Raw genomic sequence first — 25,330 nt, 5'->3', positions numbered from 1 at the left:
TTGAATGCCTGTATGTTGTATTCCTTGGGAAATACGTCTGGGGGGAAGACTGTTCCACAGTACTGCAGTAGTTAGGGATGAATGAGTTTATTTCACTATGGCTTTCAACTTTAACACATGAGCACACCATCCTAATCTCTTCCATAATTCAAAAAAATCCATTTATCAAAAAACCTGGTTTGTCACTGCTTCTTATCCACACAAGATTTTTTGGGTTGACATAAGTTGAGAGAAGATATTAATGGGAACAAAAAAAAATAACATTTTTTGTTCCTTTATTATTTTCTTCCAACTTATGTCTAAATTCAACCCAGATTTTTTATCTTTTCCTTTATTCTATATGTTTTCTCTGATTATAATAACAGGGAAAAATTAATCTGCTCAGATGACAAGGCCCTAACTACTGAACTAAACCACATCCTCAACACTTTCTTAGCCAATGGCTACAAACCCCCAAAAATCCAAAAAATACTAAAACCACAACCACACCCTCCCCCCTCTTCACAATAAAGATTACACTAAATCTATCACCATCCCCTACATCTGGGACACCTCTGAGAAAATAGCCAATATCCTCAAAAAATATGACCTAACTTCTTGTGATAGACCATATAAAAAGTTGGCATCCCTTATCTGCTCTATCAAAGATCAACCACTTCCCCTAGACCTACCTGGTGTATACCAGGTCCCTTGCAGCTGTAAATTGTCCTACTTTGGCCAAACAGGCAGGACAGTGAATATCAGGATTTCAGAACACAAAGACTACATCTGGTTTCACCAGCACAGCCACTCTGGGCTTGCAGACCATGGTATAGAATTCATTGGAAGAAAACTAAAATAATACACCGCAGCAAGTACAAGTACGAAAGATTATTCATGGAATCATCAGCAGCTCTAAAAAAACGTTCCAAACCTCAACAAATTTGGGTGCATGAGATTGCCCCAAATTTGGGAGACTTACATCATGAGAACTTCAGCCCAACGGCCAAGACAACCCAATTACCCACTAGGGGGCACCATTAGGACTTTAGGAACAATATTAGTTTCTTGCCTTCTTCCTCATTTGCTTTTGTTAGTGCCTGCGTGCACATACCATGTTTGTATGTTCCTGAAGATAGCAACGTGACGTTGCTGAAATATTGAAGGTATTCATTAAAGTTTCCTTTAATTAATATCTGTTTTATGCGTTGTAAATTCCTTAAGTTAATTACCAATTATGTATGACCAATGTATAAGCCTTGCTACAAGAATTATAAACAATGCTATTATCATTTGGTCTAGTCTTATAATCTTCTGAACCCCACCTTTTTTTTTTTACTTGACTTCTTGATCTCTCTTATTCTGCCAACATGTTTCTTTTCTGCTTCCACTTGTTTTGCCACACATATCTCTTCTGCTGTTCATACCACTACATCTTGAAACTTTTCCTATTCCTCACTATATTCTTCTTCTTTCACTATGCATTATTCCCGCTTCCTATGCAGGGTCCGCGTGTTATTTAGATGCGACTTCTTGTTAGTACCACTCCCATCCGATCTGTCACCTAGTCTGCCACTAGGGGGGGGGGGGATATATTTTTGGCTGTAGAAGCGTATGTTCACAGGGTCGGTTTACCTGCTTGCGGGATGAAAAACACCAGATATACTGGTGGAAAAAACCCTACTGCACGCGCCCAAGACCGGCTAACTAGGCTATGCCTGAGGAAGATCCTCAAGTTCCTCACGTCTTCAATGGGAATCGAACTTGGGACATTCCTTTCCCAGGCATATGGTTGCGAAGCGCAAAGCCACTAGGCTAACTGCACTATTCCTCACTATATTATCTAATTAATTCATGGGCATTGAATTTGATCCAAAACTCAAATTCTTGTTTAACTTCAACCTGTTTCAACATTGATAGCTTCAGCTTTTTATATCTTTGTATCACATTTATTTTCCATATACATGCCTTAAAAGGTAGCTATAAGAATTAAACTAAATTTATTATAGTCTAACCAAGTGGGGAAAAAACTTCCAACATCTTTCTCTAAATCTAGAGTAATTTAATAATAAGGTGGTACACCTTTTGGCAACTCATATAGGTAAATATGACTTCTCCATTGCTTCTTGCTTAGTATCACCACCTCTGGGTCTGGCTCCCACTGACGAGACCTCAATAAAGGTCGAAACTGGTCAGGGTAGTGGACCTTCCCTTAATGCATAGCATTATACATGTCCGCAAGGAGATGTGCTTTGCATTATGGGAGATGCTGAGACAAGGAGTGATGAAAGCTTGGTCCACCTTTACCACAAGTTGCCTCAGTCCTGAAGATACTTCAGGTGCAAACTTTGTTTGCTTACACTTGGATAAAGGATTAAACTAAATTTATTATAAGAAGCCTATGATCTCCATCTAAAGCAACAGAATGCATAATTTTGATGTCCATGACTACTACCCTGCTCCATTTCTTTATCAAGGATGAAATAATCTATTACTTATTTTTGCTCAGCATCCTAATTATACCTTGTAATGCTACAATGCTGCAGGTGATAAACAATGAACTGTTATGCACATTGCAGTTTCTGTACCAGATCTCAGAAGGGAGGGAGGAAGCAGGTAAGGGGAGAAAATTATCCCATTTTTACTCCTTTTGAAATTTTGTTATACAGACTTCTGCATTGGAGTTGTCTCACTAAGAGAGGGGTTCTTCCAAATCAAACAATGCCTAAATACCTATCACATCTGCATCTTAAAACATTCAGTGAAGATGCCAAAACATCTACTGGTAGCCCATTTCATAAATCCAAAATAGGATACAAAATAAATACAGTCACCTATTGCCATATTCACAGATTTCATGCAATATCTGTCTTCTCCATTTTTCAGTCTGCCTGAAGTCCAGTTATAGATGTTATACAACTTATTATACATCATAATTAGACTTTTAGAGAATTAAAAAAAAATAATAAAAAATAACTAACAGTCTCATTCTTAAAACATTTTCTAATCCTAGTTGTGAGAAATAAGTTTAAATTATATAATTGACAAAATAAATCCTGAAAAACTTACTGTTGATGACAAGGGTTTGCTTTTGCTTGCTGTATGATAAGGAGTGGGATCTAGTAAAGAAGAAAAAAATATATTATCTGACACTGAATTCAGGTTACACAAATGAATTTATCATGTGACAAAAACAGGTTTCATTTTATAGCATAAGCTGATAGAAAAATGATTTGACACTTATACAAACTTCACAAATGAAAATGAACTGATTTTTTGATACTAACAAAATTTTTTTTTTCACTAGAAGCTGATAACTGTGGGGTCTTAAAACAATAGTTAACTTATTAGAGTCACGTGTGTGTGTACAACATTAAACTACAGCATGCATGCATGTGCATACAAACTATATCTATTGGAAAAGTTAGTTAATGGCAAAACTGAAATATGATTCTGGTTGAAAGACATACGTTGGCTATTCATAACTATTATTTTTCAAAATTACAAAAAAAAAATCAGCTAATGCCTTTTTATTCCCGTATAGGGATTATTCCCATATAGGGATTTTGTAAACCAACAAAACAATGAAGAGAATAGAGAAAAATACTGAGCACTAAAAAATAAAGTTGATAACCTATGCAAAAAAGCCAAAGAAAAATGGTTAGAAGAAAAAGCTAAGAAATGCCAAGAAGCATACCAACAAAACAAACTAAAAGTCTTCCATGATACTGTAAGAGAAATTACAAAGAATTCTCAGCAAAAGCAGTAACAATGATGAACAACAAGATGACTGAAACTGGGAATATTGAATATATAAGAAAAATCTGGTCAAACCATTTTAAGACTATCTTCCACCAAGGAAACAAAACTACAATGCCAACAATAGAAGAAAATAATGATCACCCAAAAATTTTACAAGAAGAAGTTAGATACGCAATAAAACAGATGAAAACCAATAAAGCACCAGGCATTGATACTATCCCTACTGAACTGTGGTGATATGGAGGCAGCATATCAACAGAATATTTAACAACCCTATTCAATAAAATACTACAAACAGGAGAGATCCCAGATGACTGGAGAACTGGAAAGATCATCCCAATATACAAGAAAGGAGACAAAATAGACTGCAGAAATTACAGACCAATTAATTTACTCCCTCACACCTATAAAATATTCATGAGAATTATACAAAATAGATTAAAAGACACCTACGAAGAAATGATAGGCATAGAACAAGCTGGTTTCCGAGGAAACTATTCAACAATAGACAAAAAATTTTCACATTGCACCGACTAACAGAACTCAGCTGGGAAGACCATAAAGAACTATATTATTGTTTTGTGGACTTTAAACAAGCTTTCGATAACATCAACAGAGAAATCCTTCTCAAAATTCTACTAGAACAAGCAATAGACAAATATATAATACAGTTTCTGATAAAATATTACTCTAAGACAAATGCACTAATTAAAAAGGACACACTCACAACAGAACCCATAGAGATCCAAAAAGGAGTAATGCAAGGATGCCCATCATTGAGGGTGTCGAGGCTAGCTGGTGAACGGACGTGCTATCGGAGAGCTCCTGAGAGATTTGTGTTTTTTGTTGATTTATTGGTGTTTTGGATTCAATTTAATGGACTTAAGTGTTTAATTTTGGTATATTATTGGAGCTTTATTAGCGTGGTTAGTGTACTAAAGTGTTTTATGACATAATCTATGTCGGGAAGTCGCCGCTAGATGAATTCGTAATGTGTAGTGTTCGTGCAAGCTCCAGATAAGATAAGTATCATTTTCAATTATCGATACAAATTACTTAATATTGTGTAGTTTTTTTTTTTTTTTGCCTTGCGTATTTTAGTGCGACTATTTTTGGTGTGTTATAACATATAAATTGATAAAACACGTTACAGATAAGTATGGCACCTGTGCGAAGGAAAATGGCGGCCAGTAATGAAGGTTCGCCATCGTTATCAAAGAACGGTAGCATAAAAGAAATGAGTCAGTGTACTAGCTGTGAAATGTACGCTTGGCGGAGTGCGGTCGGAGTGTGGTTAGATGATAATAAAGGATTGAATGTGTGCAGAAAATGTAGGGAGAATGCAGAATTGAAGTGTATTTCGGATCATGAGTGTGATATTTTTGTCAACCTTCAGAATGAAGGAAATAGGGATATGACAAGAAACGGCAAGGTTGTACATGAAAATTGTGAGAGTGTGAATGTAGAAAGTGTGAATGATAGTATAAATGGTTTCTCAGAGAACAAAAAAGATGAGATAGATGCATTGAGTGAGATCGCATTGTTGAATAGTGCGATAGAAAGAGCAAAACAGCAGCTAGAGTGCATGAACAAAGTAGACTGAATGAACCAACCAATAATAAAAGGTACGGCAGGAAAAATAGACGTATGAATGTGAACATGAACAAACTGAAGGATAGAGTGCTGTATGGAGACTCGTTAGTACGAGGTGTGTTAGTAGAGGATTTGACAAAATCGTACCAACCTGGTGCGACCATAAAGGACGTAACTGCGTCTATTAGAGAGCAAAAGGAAAGGGTGAAAGAAATGATTGTTGTGGCAGGTACGAATGATTTGAAAGGAGATAAAATGGAAATGATAGAAGACCTGAATGAATTGTTTGGGGTAGCAAAAGAAAAGAGTGAGAGAGTTAGAATGATTAGTCTTTTGCCACGGTATGACAGTGAAATGTTTAAAAGGAGGGCTATGGTTGCAAATGAATTTATGCGTGGGTTATGTATGACGAGTGGTGTGGAATTTGTGGATGTGTGGAGTGAGTTTGATGGGCGAAAGGATCTATATAAGATGGATGGCTTGCATTTGAATGGTTACGGTGTAAGAAGACTTGAGAAAGTGTTGCTGAATGTAGTGGATGTGCAAATTCAGGGAAACTAGATTTGTTAGGGGGGGGGGGAGTAGAGATACAGTCCTTATGGAGGCAGTTGAATGTAAGAATGAATATAATATGCCAGAGCAAATAAGGACAACAAATCTGAGTGGGATAGTTAATATAAGGCATCAAGGTAGGGTTGGGGCTAATGGGGGTCTTAAATTCATGTACACTAATACTAGGAGTATTAGGAACAAGAAGGAAGAGTTTTTGGCCATGGTTGGCACTTCCAGACCACAGGTTATAGGTATTAGTGAAACATGGCTGACTGTAGATGATATAACTAGTGGGATTGAATGCGATGGGTATAATGTGTTCAGGAATGACAGAGAGAATAAAATGGGGGGAGGAGTATTGTTCATGAACTCCAGCCAAGGAGAATAGAAGTTGAATTGCAGGATAGAGAAAAGAGCACATTTGAGGCCATTTGGTGTGAGATTGTGGCTAGCAGAACTAAATATACAATTGGGTGCTGCTATAGACCAGGTGATCGAAAAGATGGTGGTGACAGTATGCACAAGCAAATAGAAGAAATGGGTGGAAGGAGGGTGATTATTATGGGAGATTTCAACTATGGTCGCATTGATTGGAGTGAGGAGAGGACACACGGGAGGAAGGAACTGGATTTTATGCGGTTATTAAGGGATAACTATCTGCGACAGCATGTAATGGAAAATACTAGGGGTCAGAGAGTGCTTGACCTAGTAATTACATCTGAGGATTTGGCTGTAACAAATATGACCACATTGCCACCAATCGGTGAGAGTGATCATAGGGTCTTAACTTGGGAGGTGGCTAAAGGTGTAGAATTTTCAATTAAGACAGGGTACATGTGGAATTATCGGGCTGGAAAGTATGACAAGCTTAGGAGTTTGATTGGTTCAGTGCCATGGCATGTACAACTGCAAGGACGAGAAGTTGATAGTGCATGGGAGGTAGTTAAGAAGTGCTTGCATGAAGCAATGGCTGACTGTATACCTAGAGTCCGAATAATAAATCAAGTAGGGGTTAAATGGATGAATAACAAAATTAAGCTTGAGTTGCAAAAAAAGAAACAACTATGGAGGGAATTTAAGGAGAAGGGTGACCGGCAGGCACATGAACAGTATAAAGCGCAGGCCAGAAGGGTGACGAGTGTGGTAAGAAAAGCAAAAAAGGATTACGAAAGAACATTGGCCATGCAGGCTAAAGAGAATCCTAAACAGTTTTTTAGATATGTAGCAAGTAAAAGGAAAAATGTACATGGCAGATTGATTTTAAAGAATGCCGATGGTAGGGAGGTAACTGAATCAGTTGAGATAGTTGAGTTACTGAGTGAGCACTTTGCAAAAGTATATCATCCAGGTGGTGACATTGCAGAAACGAATAAACGAGTAGATTATACGGGAATTGTGGTTAATGAAGTGGAGGTGAGTAGTCTATTGCATAACCTTAATGTCAATACATCTGTGGGATTGGATGGTATACCAGCTCGTGTTGTACGAGAAGCAGCTAAAGAATTGTCAGTACCCTTGACCATTTTGTTTAATTTGAGTCTCTGGTCTGGGTTAGTCCCGAGTGGGTGGAAAGAGGGGAAAACAGTTCCACTGCATAAAGGTGGTTCCAGGACTGCTGTTGTGAATTACCGACCGATTAGCATATCAGGAATCATTGTCAAGGTCTTAGAGAAAATAGTCAAGAGGTAAATACAAGATTGGATAGAAGAAAATGGGATACTGTATCGGGGACAGCATGGTTTTGTGAAGGGTAGGTCATGCCTCAGTAACTTGCTCACGTATTATAACACAGTGACGGCTGAACTGGATAAGGGTAATGGGTTTACGGTGATTCTACTGGACCTTGCCAAGGCCTTTGACAGGATTCCACATGGAATTCTAATCAGTAAATTGCAGCATATGGGAATGGACATAGGGTTGGTGAGATGGATAGGAGGGTGGTTGACGGAGAGATATCAGAGAGTGGTTTACTTGGGAGTAGAGTCCACAAGACGGCCTGTGACTAGTGGTGTGCCACAAGGATCTGTTCTTGGACCACTGCTGTTTAATTTGTTCATAAATGATATAGGAAATGATCTGAGAGGAACAGTTCATTTGTTTGCAGATGATGCGAAGATGGGTAGGGCAATAGTGAATGCAGATGATGCCAAAATTTTGCAGGATGATTTGGATAGATTGGAGGTCTGGGCTAAGGAGAATGGATGTCAGTTTAATGTGGCAAAATGTAAGGTTATGCATTTTGGGGTGAAAAGATTGGCGGCAGTTTACTGCATTGGTGGAACAGTGCTCCAGGAAATTGATGAGGCACGAGATTTAGGGGTGTTGGTAGATAAGGAATTGAAATTTAGGGGACACATTGCAAAAGTGACCAAAACAGCTCATCAAATCACTTGGTTGCTGAAGAATACGTTGACAAGCAGGTTATTGTTCCTCTGTATCGAGCCTTGATAAGACCCATCTAGACTACTGTGCTCAGATTTGGTCACCTAGGTTTCTTCTTGATGGGGAGGAGGTGGAGAGGATCCAGAGACGAGTGACCAAGATGATAGCAGGTCTGTGGAATGAACTGTATGAGAACAGGTTGAGGATTTGTGGGTTGCAAAAATTGGTTGATAGGCGGAGGAGGGGTGATATGATTGAGACATTCAAATTACTGAAGGGTTTCTATAAAATTAATTCAGAAGATATTTTTGAGAACAGGGCTGGTTGTGGGAGGACTAGGGGACATCCATGGAAACTGGGCAAAAGTGTGGTTAGTAAAGGTGTTAGAGCTGGGTTTTTTACTTTTAGAGTAGTGAATGATGGAATGCGCTCCCTGAGTCTGTGGTGGATGCTGTGACAGTGAATGTGTTTAAGGCGAGGTATGATAGATACTGTATGAATGTCAAATAGTTGTGATGAATATGATTTGGGGCCTCCCTCGATGAGTCTAATGACTCCCTGGAGTTGCCCGTAATAATAGTAATAGTAATAATAGTAATAATTATCCCCATGCCTATTCAACATATATCTAGAAGAAGTTGTAAAGAAAGCAATAGACAATGAGCCTGGAATCAATGTCAACGGTTTAAACATAAATAATATCAAATATGCAGATGATCTCGTCCTTCTTGCAAGAACCCCAAATGAACTACAAAAGTTGATCAACAAGCTAAATGAAACCTGTAAAACATATGACATGACAATAAATATACAAAAGACAAAAGTGATGAAAATAGGGAGTAACGAAACTATCATCTCAGCCACCCTGAACGGAGAACAATTAGAACAAGTAGACAACTTCATATACCTTGGATCAAAACTAACAGAAACAATAGATGAACTCAAAACAATCAAACACAGAATAGCGATAGGATGGACCACCATGGGAAAATTACAGAAAATCTGGAAAACAAACAAGATATCTAAACAAGCCAAAATCAAACTATATGAAGCAATAATTATACCAACAGTCATCTATGGAGCAGAAGCGTGGACAGTTAAAAAAAGAGAGGAGAAAAAACTGCTGGCATTTGAAATGAAATGCTTAAGAAAAATAAATAGAACAAGTTGGATAGAAAAGAAAACAAACATCACAGTCAGACAAGAACTATTGTATAAAAAGACAATAATAGAAAAAATTAGAAAACAACAACTGAGATGGTTTGGACGCACTGTACGCATGGATGCAGACAGACTTCCTAACGTCCTAATCAATACTTTTCCAACTGAAAAAAGAAAAAAATATGATCTGGAAGACCAAGAATTACCTGGCTGAAATTAATAAAGAACATCTCAGGATGCAGAACATATAAGGAACTTTTTCGAACAGCAAGGAATAGAGAAGACTGGAAGATCCTGCTCAAGAGAAGACTCAACCCGTCTTAGATGGAAGAGAAGAAGAAGACAGGGATTAGGCGAGGCCATTTAGCCCTATCTAACTTTTGGAGACTGAGTGGGCAGTTCAATCTCCACTGGCAGCCAATCAGAGATAGCTGGCCCAAGGCTATCACTAATTAAGCGGCACGCAGTGAGGAGAGACAGCTCAATAAGCGCCACCATCTCATGGTCCCTAACCCTAACACAATATATTTAATGTTTAAAATATGTGGGTTCTACGGTTGATTTTCTCGAGTTTACGGAACGGAAAACACGAGTTTCCGGGAGAAAAAACCAGCTTGCCCATGCCAGAGATCGACTAACTCGGGAACCGGTCGAAAAAAGGCTTAGAAAAATTTCCTCTAGTCAACAACTAGATTCGACACAGAATCTTCCTTTGTGTGGTCAAGCGCCATGGTGTGCAAACGCCACATCCACTGAGCTACACACTCTTTTTCAAAATTACAATGTATACTAAATATTAATTATAATAACTTTAATTAATACTTTCTATATTTCAACAATATTACATTGCCATCATCAGGGATCACAAAAAAAAAAAAAAAAAATGATATGTGCATACAGGCACTAACACTAAATGATGCTCAAGAATCAGGCCAAGAGTCCTAAATGGCACCACTGGGCTGAATTGGGTAGTCTAGGTTGTTGGGCTAAACATCTAAGGTTGAGTGCTTCCCAAATTTGGGATGATTTCATGCATCCAAATTTACTGAGGTATGGAAAGTTTCTCAGGGGTGAGGAAGATTCCACAAATAGCCTCTCATATTTGTATTTGCTGTGGTGCAAAAGAATGGCCTTCTTCTAGTGTATCTGTGGTGAGTGTCTAAAGCACAGTCCAGAGCAGCTATAATGGTGGAAACAGATGTAGTCCATGTATTCAGAAATTCTGATATTGGCTGTCTTGCCTGTTTGGCCATAGTAGGACAGTTTGCAAATGCAAGGGAATGTGGCTGGTCTTTGGTGGAGCTCAAAAGAGATACCAGTTGTGGTTATAAGGTTATATTTCTGGAATGGTGAAGGATTTTGTGTGATCTCTGCTTTTATGGGGGGATGCAGTTACAGGGTTTTAATATTTTAAGATGGTGCTCCTGCAATGATAGGTAATAAACCAGGCTTCATTTCATTATGTAAAAATGATGACAAATATCCAGATTTTTTTTAACATACCACTGTATTATTCACCAACAAGTACTATGTAGTAAAAGATTAAACACAAAAGATGTTTTGGATATTACATTTAAAATTGCAAATTCTGTTCGAGGAAAAGCCCTGCAACGGCATTTATTTAAATTACAGGCACATGCTGATAGGGAACTTCTGTTGAACAATAATGTTCGGTGGCTCAGCAGAAGTCAATTTTTAGGAAGATTTCTTGTATTAATTAATGATATAAAAAATTTTCTTGATGAAAAAGGAGATATTTAACCACAATTGAGTGATAAAAGATGGTTGTTACACATCATTTTTAGTAGATTTCTGTACAAAATTAAGCAATTTAAATTTAGAGTTAAAAGGTAGAGATAAAATTTAATTGACATGTTAAGTTCAATAAAAACTTTCCAACAATACTTACTTTTATTAAAGAAAAATATAAATGACTGCGAATTTAGACATCTCCCATGTTTATTAAAATTTGTTTGAACGAAATCAAGAAATGTTTCGCTATGATTTAAAAGAATTCATTCGTGAAATAGAATTAGTTGAGGAAGAAATAAATTCAAGATTTAAAGATTTTAATAAAACTGAAATGATTGTATCTTTTATCAATAATCCATTTCAAGAAAACTTGAAGATCACAGAAATTTCAAATAAAATTAGTGGGCTGTTTGATATAAACCAAGCTGAAATAGAATTTGAGATAATAAACATTCAGAATAGTTTACATTTAAATCAATAAACAATGAAGTCATTTGGAAGTATGCACATGAAAAATCCCAATATTAACTGATATTGCGTGAAAAATTCTGTCATGTTCTGGATCGACACTTATCAGAATCTGCTTTTTCAAATATGAACGTCGTAAAAAATCAATTAAGAAACCAAATTACAAATGATCATTTGGATGATTTGTCTGCAATTGGCCACTTCTTCATATCAACTTGACTATGAAAATATTGTGAGGGCCAAACAATGCCAAATTTAACATTAGATTTTTTTTTTTTTTTTTTTAATCAACCAGCATTTCCTGTAACTGGTGAGTTTGTAATCAATCTGTTTTTTTTTTTTTCTAACTTTGGTTTTCCAAAATAAAGAAATAAATATTTTATTCCAATATATATATATATATACAGGGTGTTCGGGATAAATTTGACATATTTATAATTAATTATATTTTTCCGTAAGTTACATGTATTAACACACACTTCTCTTCATTTAAAAGTTTGGACCCTTCTTCATTCGTATACAAGATGTCAGAAAGGATGGATAGCTGGAACCCACCTGAATCATGGAAGAGAATAACTTGTATCATGATGATTCGTGCCCGCCATCAAAATAAGGATATTACGACTGCTGCCCAATGCTCCCTGAATACAGTAAAAACAATCAGGCATGAACTAGAGACTTGCAATGGTGACTACGAGGATGTAGCAAGAAGAAAGATCCCTAGCAGACGATCTGATTGCGTTCGTACAGCAGAATTCCTCGCAAATCTGCAGGAACAGGTGTTGAAGAACCCTGGCATTGGAATTCGGGCTTTGTTCGTGGAGTTGCTAACTGTAGTCAAGCCCTGGATAACAAGGGTAGCCAATGGTAGGCCGTATGTATGGCAGCAGGATTCGGCCCCTTGCCACACCTCTGGGAAAAGTCAAAAATGGTTGTCTGAAAATTTCTACGACTTCACCAGTCCAAATGTTTGGCCTCCAAACTCCCCAGACCTTAACCCCATGGATTATTTTGTATGGGACGCAGTTGAAAAAGACACCAATCGCACTTCCAGTAATACAAAAGCCCAGTTAATGGATAAAATTAAAACAGTTTTTGCGGCCCTTCCCAGGGAGACTGTAGCATCAGCTTGTTCGAGGTTCCGAAGCAAAATTGAAGCTGTGATCGATGCTAATGGTGGTTATTTTGAGTAAATCTTGTTGATAGTATTGTAATTAACTCTGCCTGTAATGTTTTTTTGTCAATTCATTAAATTTAATAGATACAAAGAAGATTTTCTTTTTCCTTACGAAACTGTCAAATTTATCCCGAACACCCTGTATATATATATTTTTTTTTTTGTTGTTGTCGTATTGAAATAATTGAAAGTGATAAATTTTTAAATACACAAATAAAGTTTTTAGTTGTGTATTTTTTTTTAGTTGTTTATTTGTGCGTAATCAGATATCAGGTTGGAGGAACGTGATCTATATAAGAAAGTAGATCACCGAATAACTTATAAGAGAGTAGATCATCGAATAACTTTTTATAGAAAAGTAGCTCGCATAGTAAAAAAGGTTGAACACCACTGGTATAGGCAATGGATAACAGCTGCCAGTTCAAGGTGAAATTGAGATGCAAAGATTCTATCTATGTAATACACCAAAAATAGTTCGCCCACCGATTTGAGGTCCCTCGACACTTCTGCGCATGTCAGAAAAAGGAGAATCCATTCCGATAATAGGGTAATCAGTCTGTCTTCTGGGATGATCTATATAAGAAAGTAGATCATCGAATAACTTTTTATAGAAAAGTAGCTCGCATAGTAAAAAAGGTTGAACACCACTGGTATAGGCAATGGATAACAGCTGCCAGTTCAAGGTGAAATTGAGATGCAAAGATTCTATCTATGTAATACACCAAAAACTGTGTCACACAGACAGAAATTGGTAAGTCTTGGGAATTAGGGTTAATAGGATGAAGAGAATTGAAGTTCAGAGATTGCAAAAATGGAAAAACAGTTCAAGGATCACTTCACTGGTTATAAAAAAAAAAAAAAAAAGCATTATCCCAGCTGGACTATGGCACATAGCATAACCTTGATTTCTTGAGATGTGAAAGTGGTATAGTTCACCCACCGATTTGAGGTCCCTCGACACTTTTGCGCATGTCAGAAAAAGGAGAATCCATTCCGATAATAGGGTAATCAGTCTGTCTTCTGGGATGTAACAATAAACAAGCTGAGTTTGTTTATTATTACAGGTCGGAAAATTTAGCTTTTCTTTTACGAACATTGCTGTTTTTTAAAGTGTAACTATTTTGCTTGTATAACAGTTGGAAAAATGTACGTAGAGTGTTAATAAAATTAAAAAAGCTATAGCATAAAACAAAAATGTAACTAAGTTTATTTTTAAGAAAGTTTTCTATAAAATAAAAAGAATTATACAGAAAAACAGAAATTATTTCAAATGAACTTAGATATTCTAAACTTACAGTTGAGAGAACTAAGACACTTTAATGTCCTAAACTGATTAATTATTTATGACTTGTTGTGACTCTCAATAGCATGCAAAAAAATGTTGGAAAAAATACCATTGTCAAATTCTTTTAATCTTCAGAGTCATCTGAATCGGTGTCCGAATCGCCATCACTTTCACTTAAACTGATCACCAAAGGTTCGCACAATTCTTCGATAATTCCGTCTCTATCCCAATATATATTTTCCAATGAGGTGACAGAGCAATATTTTCCCCACTTTTGAACTGTAATACTTTCAATCGCCTGTTCTGAAAGCTTAAAAAGTTTCGACATGTCAATATCCCCAGTTACGTTGCGATGGCGAATGAAACTTTTCACTTCTGCCCAAACATACTCAATAGCATTAATATCGCAATGATATGGTGGTAGCCTCAAAGCTAGAAATCCATGCTCTTTGAGCATCGTGTTGAATTTAAATAGTTTAGTTGTGGGCGAGTTTCTTTTGACCAAATTAAGCAATTCAATTTTTCGCATATCTGGGGAATGAGAAAGGTTATTTGCAGAGAGCCAATCCATAAGAACTTGCTTCTTATTAGACCAATTTGGAACTTTGTTTAATCGAATAGAGTGATATGAAGCAGTATCAATTATAACAACAGCATTTTTAGGAAGGTTTGGAATTAGTTTTTCTTCTGCTCTTTTCGAAGATCGTAGAATTCATTTGCCCATGGTAATCTCCAATAGTTGAATTGGCTTTGTATAGTAAGTTTGAATTCGCTAAAAAACCCATTTCTCCACATGCACACAAAATTATTATGCACCGCGAGGCATTTCCGGTTTGTAGCACTCCATTCTTCTTTAGACTGCCAACATTTTCCATAAGTTAAACTACTATCAATCCAAGTTTCATCTAGATACAAAACTGGTCTTTTCTTCTCCCTGAAACGTCTTATTGCTCTCAAATACTGCGTTCTACATAAAACAATGTCACTTCGCTCCAGGATAAGTTTCCTATTATTCTGGGACTTTTTAAAACAAAATCCGATTTCATGAAGTATTTTCCTTAAAGTTTCTCTTTTCCAAAGAAAATTATTTTTTTCTTTAAGCACAGGAATCAATTTCGGAACAGTTGGCACTCTTTTCTCGACCACGTAAAATTCGTGAATAGTTCTTCTTATAACGTTCTTCTTATACTACATCAAAATCATTCAAAGCTACGGTTTCGGTGGTTTTCTTTCTCTGGTGCTTTTTTTTAGGTGATTTAAATTTTAGCTTGCCTTCACCTTTTGATTCCCTACGAATTCTTTTAACAGTTGACCCCGATATGCCCGCAATTGCACTTGCACGTTTTATGACTTGAGAAAGGGGAACAAGAAGACAGCCTTCTGACAATTCTTTTTCGCAGAATGTCAGCACATTATTCAGTATTCTTTTGCAAGAGCTACTGAAACGTGTAACAATAGAACTTGTTGACTGTACTGGATCCATCATACAAATTAATAATAAAAAAATAATGCAAAAAGAGAACAACAAAAATCAAGCTAGTACTAGTACAGTGACAAACAAGAAAGCACGTGATTTCGCATGTTAGCGACCAATTCGTACATCCTTCATTTCTTTCTCCCCTTCGGCATGAATCGACTATTCTTGGCACCAAGGCAAGAAGGGATCTAGAAATGGTGGGCGAACTATAGTTATAGAAAGGAGCTAGAGGATAATGACCAAGATGGACAGTTAAGTAGAATATTCCCTATGATGAATGAGTGAAGGCATGTGAATGACTATAATCACAGCTGTGGTTATAGTCATTTACCAAACTGTACATAAATTACATAATTTTCTGGTAAGGTAATATACTATATTCTTTGCATATGTTATCGACAGGAGACATTAGCGTACACAATCATCCTACTTTGGGTGTAACATCAGTCATCAGATATTCTGCAAACATCTGTATATAAGCATCACTAGGCCACATCGATTACAGCATCTTCTCCATGTTAAGCAGTTGTCCCTCAAAACTGTACAGACATTGAAATATGGAATAAGGAAATGTATGTGCAAGTGTGTTAAGACTCAGGTACCAGTTTGAGCACATAATTAAGTTTAATGGAAACTTAAAAACACAAAAAATAATTAAGCACAGGTTTAATAGTTCTAATATTTCGTCTGTCAGAGAGACATTTTATAGGATACAATCAATATAAAAATTGTAATAACACACAAACAATAAACATCAAAAGAGGAAATATGGTGAATATCTCAAATCATACATATAAGTGAAGTTTACTTCACTTGTATGTATGAATGATTTGAGATATTCACCATTTGGCTCAGACACATTATTCTTTCCTTCTTCACCTCAACAGTCTTCTCAGGACTCTTTCTTTCTTAGTTTACAGAAAACCTACTCACAAGGATACACACACACACACACACACACACACACACACACACACACACACACACACACACACAAATACAGGTAACCCTCATATAACACGGATGTTAGGCTCCATAGAAATGCCGCATTGTATAAATCACATTATACGAGACTTAGATCACATAGAAAAAGTAGTGTTAGGTAAAAAATCTTTTTTTTTAAATTATATAAACAATGACATATCCAACAAAAACAATATTTTTATTTGATTTAGGTAATTCATGTAAGTTAAGAAAACAAACTATGAGACAAATACGTAGTATAAAATTATAAAAATTACAAATTGTATATACATATCATTGCACATAATGCATAAATGTTTCAGACACAATAAAATAAAGAGCATATTTTAATCATCATCACTGTCTTCAGAAATAACATTTCGTAGATGTTCTTTAAGTGGCCGGAGATCGTCACCACTTGAAATCTCTTGGATATCATCACCATCATGCATATCAAGGATTTAGGCCTAGCATGGCCTGTTCCGGCCTTAGAAGTCATCGTTGAATCGTTTAAGAGGAAGTCCTGGTTTTCTTTTTCCTAATGGCTTGTACTTAAAGGCTTGTTTTAGTAATCTTTCTGTTTTCATTCTTTGAGCATGTTCCATCCATTTATGTTTATATTTTTTTTATTTTTTCTATTACTGGTTCTTGGTTTAATTCTTTCATAATATCTTCGTTTCTTTTGTGATCAAATAGGGTATACTTTGCAGTTTTTCTCATAAACTTCATTTCTGCTGTTGTTAATCTTTGTTTGTTTTTTTTGTTTTACTGTCCAGATTTCGCTTCCATACATTAAGACTGGTAGGGCTAATGTATTGTATACTTTTAGCCTGGTTTGTTTTTGAACTAGGTTTGGTTTAAATATAGAGTTAATTACACCTGTTATTTTTAAATATTTTGCAATTTTTACATTTATATCTTTTTCATTTTCATATGTGATCATACATCCTAGGTAGTTAAATGAATTCACCTGTTCTAAGATCTTGTTATCTATTACTATTTTAGTTCTTGCTGGATCTTGTCCTTTAAAGGCCATAATTTTCGATTTTTCTGTTGATATTATCATACCATAATCTTTGGATATCTCATTTAGATTTAAAATAGCTTTCTGTAAGTTATCTTCAGAATTTGTAATTATTATTTGGTTGTCGACAAAGAGGAAAGTGTTTAAGTTAACTGTAGGAGAAAGTTTAATTCCTTGATGTAAATTTTTATTCCATTTTATTATTATTTCATTTAAGTAGATATTAAAAAGAGTTGCTGAGAGGGGACATCCCTGTCCCCTTGGTTTATCTCTCTCGTATATGATAGCTCGTGATTTAATCTTATTTGTATTTGATTATTTTCATATAAAATTGTGATAGCTTTTAGGATATTATTTGGTATTTGTCTTTCTTTTAATATGTTAAATAATATGTTTCTTTTAACTTTGTCAAATGCTTTTTCAAAGTCAATAAATGCAATATGTGTTTCTAAATTATATTCTCTTCTTTTCTCTATTATTAATTTTAGGCAAAAAGCCGGGTCTATACATGATCGTCCTTTTCTAAATTCATCCTGTACTTCTAGAATAAAGTTTTCAGAATATTTCATTAGTTTGTTATTTAAGATTCTGCTATATATTTTGTAACAGGAATTTAGTATACTGATACCTCTATAGTTTTTAGGGTCATCTCTATTACCTTTCTTAAAGATAGGAATCACAATTGCTTTTTTCTATTCTATTGAGAGGATACCAGCTGAGTAAATTTTATTTAAAAATAATAAGTCTTTCTTTGAATCTTGTTCCTGCATATTTATATAGTTCTGAACCTAGCTTATCTTCTCCAGGTGATTTTCCGTTTCTTGTTTCTCTCAGGCTGATTTCTAATTTTTCTTCAGTTATTTCCTTTTCATTTTCGTTAATTGTTTGCCAGTTGTCTTTTTTAAAATATTTGTCTGTCCACAGTTCTGTGGAGTAATTTAGAAATTCTTCTAATTTCAATTCAGTGTTTAATTTTATGTTTTCTTTGGTATCAGCATTTAAGTGTTTCAAAATCTTATATACATTGGGTCTTATTTTATATAAATCATGTTCTAAATTAGAAACAAATTTATTCCATGATTCTCTATGTCTTTTTCTGACTTCTCTTTTAGCTTTATTAAAACACTTAAGGAAATGAACAACGTAGTTAAGGATATAAATTAAATTATACTTTAATAAATATTTTCCGATATTTCGGCAACATCACGTTGCCATCTTCTAAAGGAACTTACAAAAAAAGCACGTGCACGTAGGCACTACAAACACAGTAACTGGGAATGAAGAGATGAAGCTATTGTTCTCCTAAAAGTCCTAATGCCTCTAGCGGGCTAAGTATATGTTCTTGGCCGTTGGGCTGAAGGTCTGCTGATGTAAGCCTCCCAAATTTGGGGCAGTTGCATACAACCAAATTTGTTGAGGTTTGGAGAATTTCTTAGGGCTGAGGCTGATTCCATAAAGAGTCTTTCGAATTTGTATTTGCTACGGTGTATTACTGTAGCTTTCTTCCACCGTATTCTGTGGCGTGTATCCAGAGCATGGTCCGCAAGACCAGAATGGCTGTACTTGTGAAACCGGATGTAGTCCTTGTGTTCAGAAATTCTGATATTCGCTGTCCTGCCTGTTTGGCCAAAGTAAGACAGTTTACAACTGCAAGGGACCTGGTATACACCAGGTAGGTCTAGGGGAGGTGGTTGGTCTTTAGTAGAGTGGATAAGGGATGCAAATTTTCTGTAAGGTTTGTAACAGGAGGTCAGGTCATGCTTTTTTAAGATTTTGGTAATCTTTTCCGAGGTGCCTCGGATGTAGGGAATGGTGATGGATTTAGAGTAATCCTTGTTGTGGAAGGAGGGGATCTGTGGTTTGTAGGTTCTAATATTTTTTGGACTTTTTTTTTGGGGGGGGGGGGGGTAGCCATTGGCTGAGAAAGTGTTGAGGATGTGATTTCGTTCAGTGTTTAGGGCCAAGTCGTTTGAACAGATTAGTTTAGCCCTGTTGTATAGTGTGTTCACTACTCCATATTGTTGTGTGTGTGTGGGGGGGGGGAATTGTTGGTGAATGTATCTGCCTGTATGGGTGGGTTTTCTGTAAACTGAGAAAACCAAGGTTCCATTAGGCTGGCGGGTGACTAGTGTTTCTAGGAAAGGGAGGCTGTTATTTTCCTCTTTTTCCAGGGTGAATTTGATTCTGGGGTGTTGGTTGTTTAAGTGTGTTAAGAAGGAGAGACGTGTTTCAGAGCCATGTGGCCAAATAGCGAAAGCATCATCAACGTAGCGAAGCCATATGGTTAGTTTTTGTGGGGCAGAGGCTAAGGCTTTTTCTTCAAAGGTCTCCATAAAGAAATTGGCCAAGGGTGGGGAGAGTGGTGAACCCATGGCTGTCCCCTCTATTTGTTTGTAGAATTTTCCCTGCCAAACGAAATAGCCTGAGTTCATTGTGAACTGAAATAAGGCTGAGATATCGGGAGAAAATTTAGCTTGGATTAGCTCTAAAGTTTCCTTGAGTGGGACATTTGTGAATAAAGAGGAGACGTCAAAGCTGACCATTATGTCAGTGTGTTGGAGTGTAAGGTTTTCAATACTGGCTTTGAAATGGGCTGAGTTTTTTATGTGTGATGGTGTGTTGCCAGTATAGTGTGTGAGCTCTTTGGCCCAATGTTTAGCTAATTTGTATGTGGAGGAATCAATGCCATCCACAATGGGATGAATGGCACATTTTCTTTATGTATTTTTGGGAGTCCATAAATACGGGGGGGGGGGGGGTATAGAGTTAAATGGCTTTAATCTGTTGGTAACTTCTACAGGCCAAGAAGTGACTCCCTTAAGGAGCCTGTGAAGTTTTCTAATTTGAGAGTTGGTGGGATTGTAATTGATAGGGAGGTAAGTGGCCCGATCTAATAGAAGAGCATTCAGCTTACCTATGTAGTCCTTTTGGTTAAGGACTACAGTTGCATTTCCCTTATCTGCTTTGGTGATAACTATTTCTTTATTATTCTTCATTTCCTGTAGAGCTTTATACTCCTTGTTGGATATGTTGGTTTTTGGTGGGATGGCTCTTATTCTTTAATATTCTATTTCATCTGCTAATCTTTTACTGCTTAACCATTTGTGATAGGCTTCTTTTTTCTTTTTGATTATTTCTTTGATTGTATCATACCAGATCTTCAGTTTTTTTTCTTTTTATTGAATTTTTTGGTCTTTCCTAAGCTTTCATTTGCTGCCGCATCTCTTGGATATCATTTGTATAATTCTCATATGTATGTAACTCACCAGAAAATAAACTGCTCAGCTTGAAAATAACACACTTATAATTTTAAATGAGCTTTCCTGGCAGAAAACGAAGACAATTTTTAACAATAAACACTTTATACAGTAAACCCTAGATGGCGAACTTATGGCTCTCGTGCCAGAGGTTGCAGGTCTGAGAATTTTGCTGGTATGTCAACGATTTACAGGTAATATCCTTTTATACGCTTATAAATTATTCAAGTTTTTTTTTAATTGTTACAATACGTACAAGCTGAATTTTGTTTTACACAAGGCAGCAGCTATAAAGATGTGCATATTGTTGGTACGGTATTAACAAAAGATCGCTGACCCAAAGACAAAAGCAACAGACAAGTGTTGAGTTGAAATGCTAATTCTCTTCAATCGAATTTCATAACATCTGAAACTGTCATACAACATTCATTATTAGTTTTAACACATTCACAACAGGGTGTCATTTATCGTTCCGATGGAACTTCTCATTACTGACTGGCTGAACTCACACAAATGTTTCAAGCCTTGGTTGAATTTTATGGCTTCTTGTTTGCGTTTGAGGTGGCAGGCGAACTCACACATTCATTATATGGCATGTTTCAATTCGTGGTAATCTTTTATTTTAGGTTAGCCTTTATGATCTGTCATTATGACATCGAGAATTTCAAATGCAATAAAACAAACGCTTATTTCATAATTGAAAAATTGGACAATAGTTTTTAGTTAGATACTGTGTTTCATTGCAACATATGGTTTTGCTTAAGTCTATGCAGCATAGTTTCTGTGAGAGGGGACATGTGATTTATTACTTAGCGCTGTTTTTATTCCATCTGTCTAATTGCACTATTTGTTGAGAATGGCACAGACTGCAAAAGCCTCTGTACAGTACCTTATTCAGTGATGCAATAAAACTAAATTCAATACTTATAACTACTTGCGCGATAATGGCAGAAACAAATTTAACGAAGATAAAATTTGATTTTTAAGTCCCGTGGTGAAAAATAAATAAAGGGTTTCTAGAAATTGTAGACCGTGTTATACCGAAACCACGTTGAACAAGGGATAGTTTGTAGACTGCATTATACGAGGGTTACCTGTATATATATATAAACCTTCCCATCATCTTCTCCAACAAAAACCCTGTTAACAGAGCCTCCAACCTTTGTTCCAACCAGATTATTCTTTATTCAATGTACCTTCCCATCCAATTGATACAATACCAAAAAAGACTAAGAGAATAGTTGATCCTTCTATCACCTCACATCTCTCTCTCTCTCTCTCTCTCTCAACAAACAGGTTATAGTAATGATATTAACAGGACTCCAGAAATACCACTGACTACTGGTCATTAAAAAAAAAAATTACTTGCCCTAGTATGAATTATTTTGATAGAAAGCAGGTGTGTATGAGAGTGTGTGTGAGTGAGAGAGAGAGAGAGAATGAATGAAATGGTCCATCTACCAAAGTATACTGCACTAAATTTTGGAGAGGAATTATGTAAAAAAATTTCTCTTCTGATTTTTTTTATTGATATATCCACATAATGGACAAGTTTCTTCTCATTTAAAATACAAATATCTAGAGAAGTATACAAAAGACGACCCACTATCGCAGTCTTTAATTTCCTTAAGATATCAGCAATAACTGACACAAACTCTTTATATTTCATATAATAAAGATACTGGGGGTGCTTAAGGGTCAAAGCTGTATAACTGAGAGGAGACCTCCACATAGCCTTTAAAGGAAATCCTCACCTTCTTGTGGTGCACCCTGTTGGGTATCTACTTGGATACTGAACGAACGAGGATGGGCTGGCAATTTGAGATTTAGCCGACCAAATTGTATTCTTATTGGTTAAACCAAAATAAAAAATGATGGAACAACATGACAAAATTTCATGCCGGCTGGGGCGTCGCCCAGTTAAACAAGCACCCCCCCCCCCCCCGTTGTTTTCGCCAGGGAACCAGGGCGAACAGCGAAAAGTCAGCTACTGGAACAAATCTGAAAACAAACTCCCAACTCAACATCACCAGAGCTAAAGATCGGTACTATCAACGTAAGAAGCCTGAATGGAAAAGAAATGGAGCTAGTTGAGGAATTAGATAAGTACCAGATTGACATAATAGGGGTGACTGAAACAAAAAAGACCAAAACTGGTGAGATCTTTCTGAGCAATAAATACAAAATGTTATATTCAGGCAATGACAATCAAGGAAAAGAAGGAGTAGCCATAGTATTCAACACAAAATACGAGGCTAATCTTCTTGAATGGAAGTCAGTCTCAAGTAGAGTAATGTGGAGAAATATGAGAATGGGGAACTGGACAATGAGACTTATTTGTGCCTATGGTCCCACAGAAGGTTCTACTAAGGTAGAAGTGGAGGAATTTTTTGATGCTTTAGAAAAAGCAACTGACACAATGAAAAATGAAAAGTTGGTCCTTGTTGGGGATCTAAATAGCAGAGTAGGAAATGATTGTGAGACATACAAAAATATTTTGGGAAAATTTGGAGAAAAGAGCAAAGCTAATAATAATGGCAAATATCTGTTGGATTTCTGCTCAGGACATGGACTGGTTATTACTAACACCATTTTAAAACATAAAAATGTGCACAAATTCACATGGAGAGAAAAGGCAAGGAATAAGAAAAGTCTCATTGACTATGTTATTGTTGATAGTGATGTTTTCTCCCTGGTGCAGGACACCAGAGTGTACAGAGGATTTGAAATTGGAAGTGATCACTATTTAGTCTTGAGCGGGATAAAATTAAATTTCATATTGAAAAGAATAACATGTAAGAAAGTTTTAAAGCGAATAAAAGTTAAGCAGCTCTCAGATGTGAACTGTAGACTAAAATACACAAAGATTATTGAAGAAAAAATGAAAGAGTTTGAGAACAGAAACCAAACCTTGGAGATTCAGTGGCAAGCCTTCAAGAAAACATTGACTGATTCAGCCAGAGAGGCATGTGGTGAGGTTGTCTGCAATGATAGAAAAATCAGAACTCTCTGGTGGACACAGGAAGTTAAAGAGGCAGTGAAGGAAAAGAAGAAAGCATATCAAAAGTTCCTGTCAAATAAGTCAGCTTGTGCTCTTAGAGAATACAGAGACAAATGCAAGAATGCTAAACACTGTGTAAAACTAGCTAAACAAAAGTCATGGGAGGACTATGGCAAGAATATAGAAAATAAATATCAAGAAGTTGGCAAAATATTCTGGAGGTTGTTGAAGAAGCTTAGGAATGGAGGAAAGAGTGCTGTGAAAGGAGTTAGAGATGATAAATATGACATAAAAACTGGAATAAAAGATATCCTTGAAGTATGGAGTAATTACTTTGAAAAACTGCTAAATGAAACAAGCAGTGATAGCACAGTGGTAAAAAACACTGACCAGGCATGCAGTCAGGAATACATATCCATACTTGAAGTAGAAAAAGCCATCAAAGGCTTGAAATGTGGAAAGGCAGCAGGAGTAGATGATATTCGACCAGAAATGCTGAAATATGGTGGTATAAGTCTTACAGTGGCTGCACTGCATAGTTCAGAAAGCCTGGACAGAGGGACGAATTCCTGATGATTGGAGTAGAGCTCTCATAGTACCCATATATAAAAAGGGAAATAAAACTGAATGTGAGAATTACAGAGGTATTTCCCTACTGAGTGTTCCTGGCAAAATCTATGCAAGTATACTTGAGAAACGGTTGAGAAGAATTGTGCAAGAAAAGCTTGGTGAAGAACAAGCTGGATTCAGGCCAAACAGAGGCTGTCAGGATCAGATCTTCACTTTACGACAAATAGTCGAGAAAGCATGGGAATATAACAAAGATCTGTATTTAATCTTTGTCGATTTGGAAAAGGCATATGATAAGGTGCCAAATGAGAAGCTATTCAATACGCTGCAGTTATATGGTGTCAATGTGGCATTATATCAAGCAATACTTAGTCTTTATTTGAGTTGTAAGTCAGCAGTTAGAATTGAAGGAAGTACAGGAAGATGGTTTAATGTTAAATCTGGTGTGAGACAAGGATGTACATTATCCCCTCTGTTATTCATTATCTATATAGATCACATTATGAAGGAAAGTGGTATTAAACATGATATCAAAATTGGTGATGTTAATGTCAGCTCTTTGCTTTATGCGGATGATGTTATACTTCTAAATAAATCTGCTACAAGTCTGCAAGATTCTCTAACTAAATTGAATAGCTGTTGTAATAGATATGATATGAAGGTCAGCGATAAAAAGACAAAGACAATGAAAATAGGCAGAATCATTGAAAATGTCAACTGTATTGTGAATGGAGAACCCGTGGAACAAGTAAAACATTTCAGCTACTTAGGCACGATTTTTACTGAAGATGGTAAATTAAATTTAGAAATAGACAACAGAATCAGCAAAGCTGGTATGGTGGGAAGTCAATGGAATAAATTCATATGGAATAAGAGAGAAATTAGTCGGAACACTAAATTAGCTGTATACAAGACAGTGTTCAAACC

At 36.2% G+C, this 25,330-nt stretch overlaps 1 protein-coding gene across 2 annotated transcripts in view; it reads right to left on the bottom strand.

Moving 5' to 3' along the window:
* LOC150104187 (uncharacterized) overlaps window positions 1-25,330 on the bottom strand; it is a 334,543-nt gene that overhangs the window by 267,406 nt on the left and 41,807 nt on the right. For both annotated transcript variants that reach the window (XM_090396816.1, XM_090396817.1), the window contains exon 3: window positions 3,049-3,098. In XM_090396816.1, coding sequence (XP_090252942.1) covers window positions 3,049-3,098 — 50 coding nt within the window. The remainder of the gene's footprint in view (window positions 1-3,048; window positions 3,099-25,330) is intronic.

This window comes from Typopeltis vanoorti, chromosome 8 (assembly GCF_054136105.1).
Source record: "Typopeltis vanoorti isolate ZY-2024b chromosome 8, IOZ_Tvanoo_1.0, whole genome shotgun sequence".
Taxonomy (NCBI): domain Eukaryota; kingdom Metazoa; phylum Arthropoda; class Arachnida; order Uropygi; family Thelyphonidae; genus Typopeltis; species Typopeltis vanoorti.
Note: the sequence above shows the minus strand (reverse complement) of the source record. Positions and strands in the feature narration are given on the sequence as shown.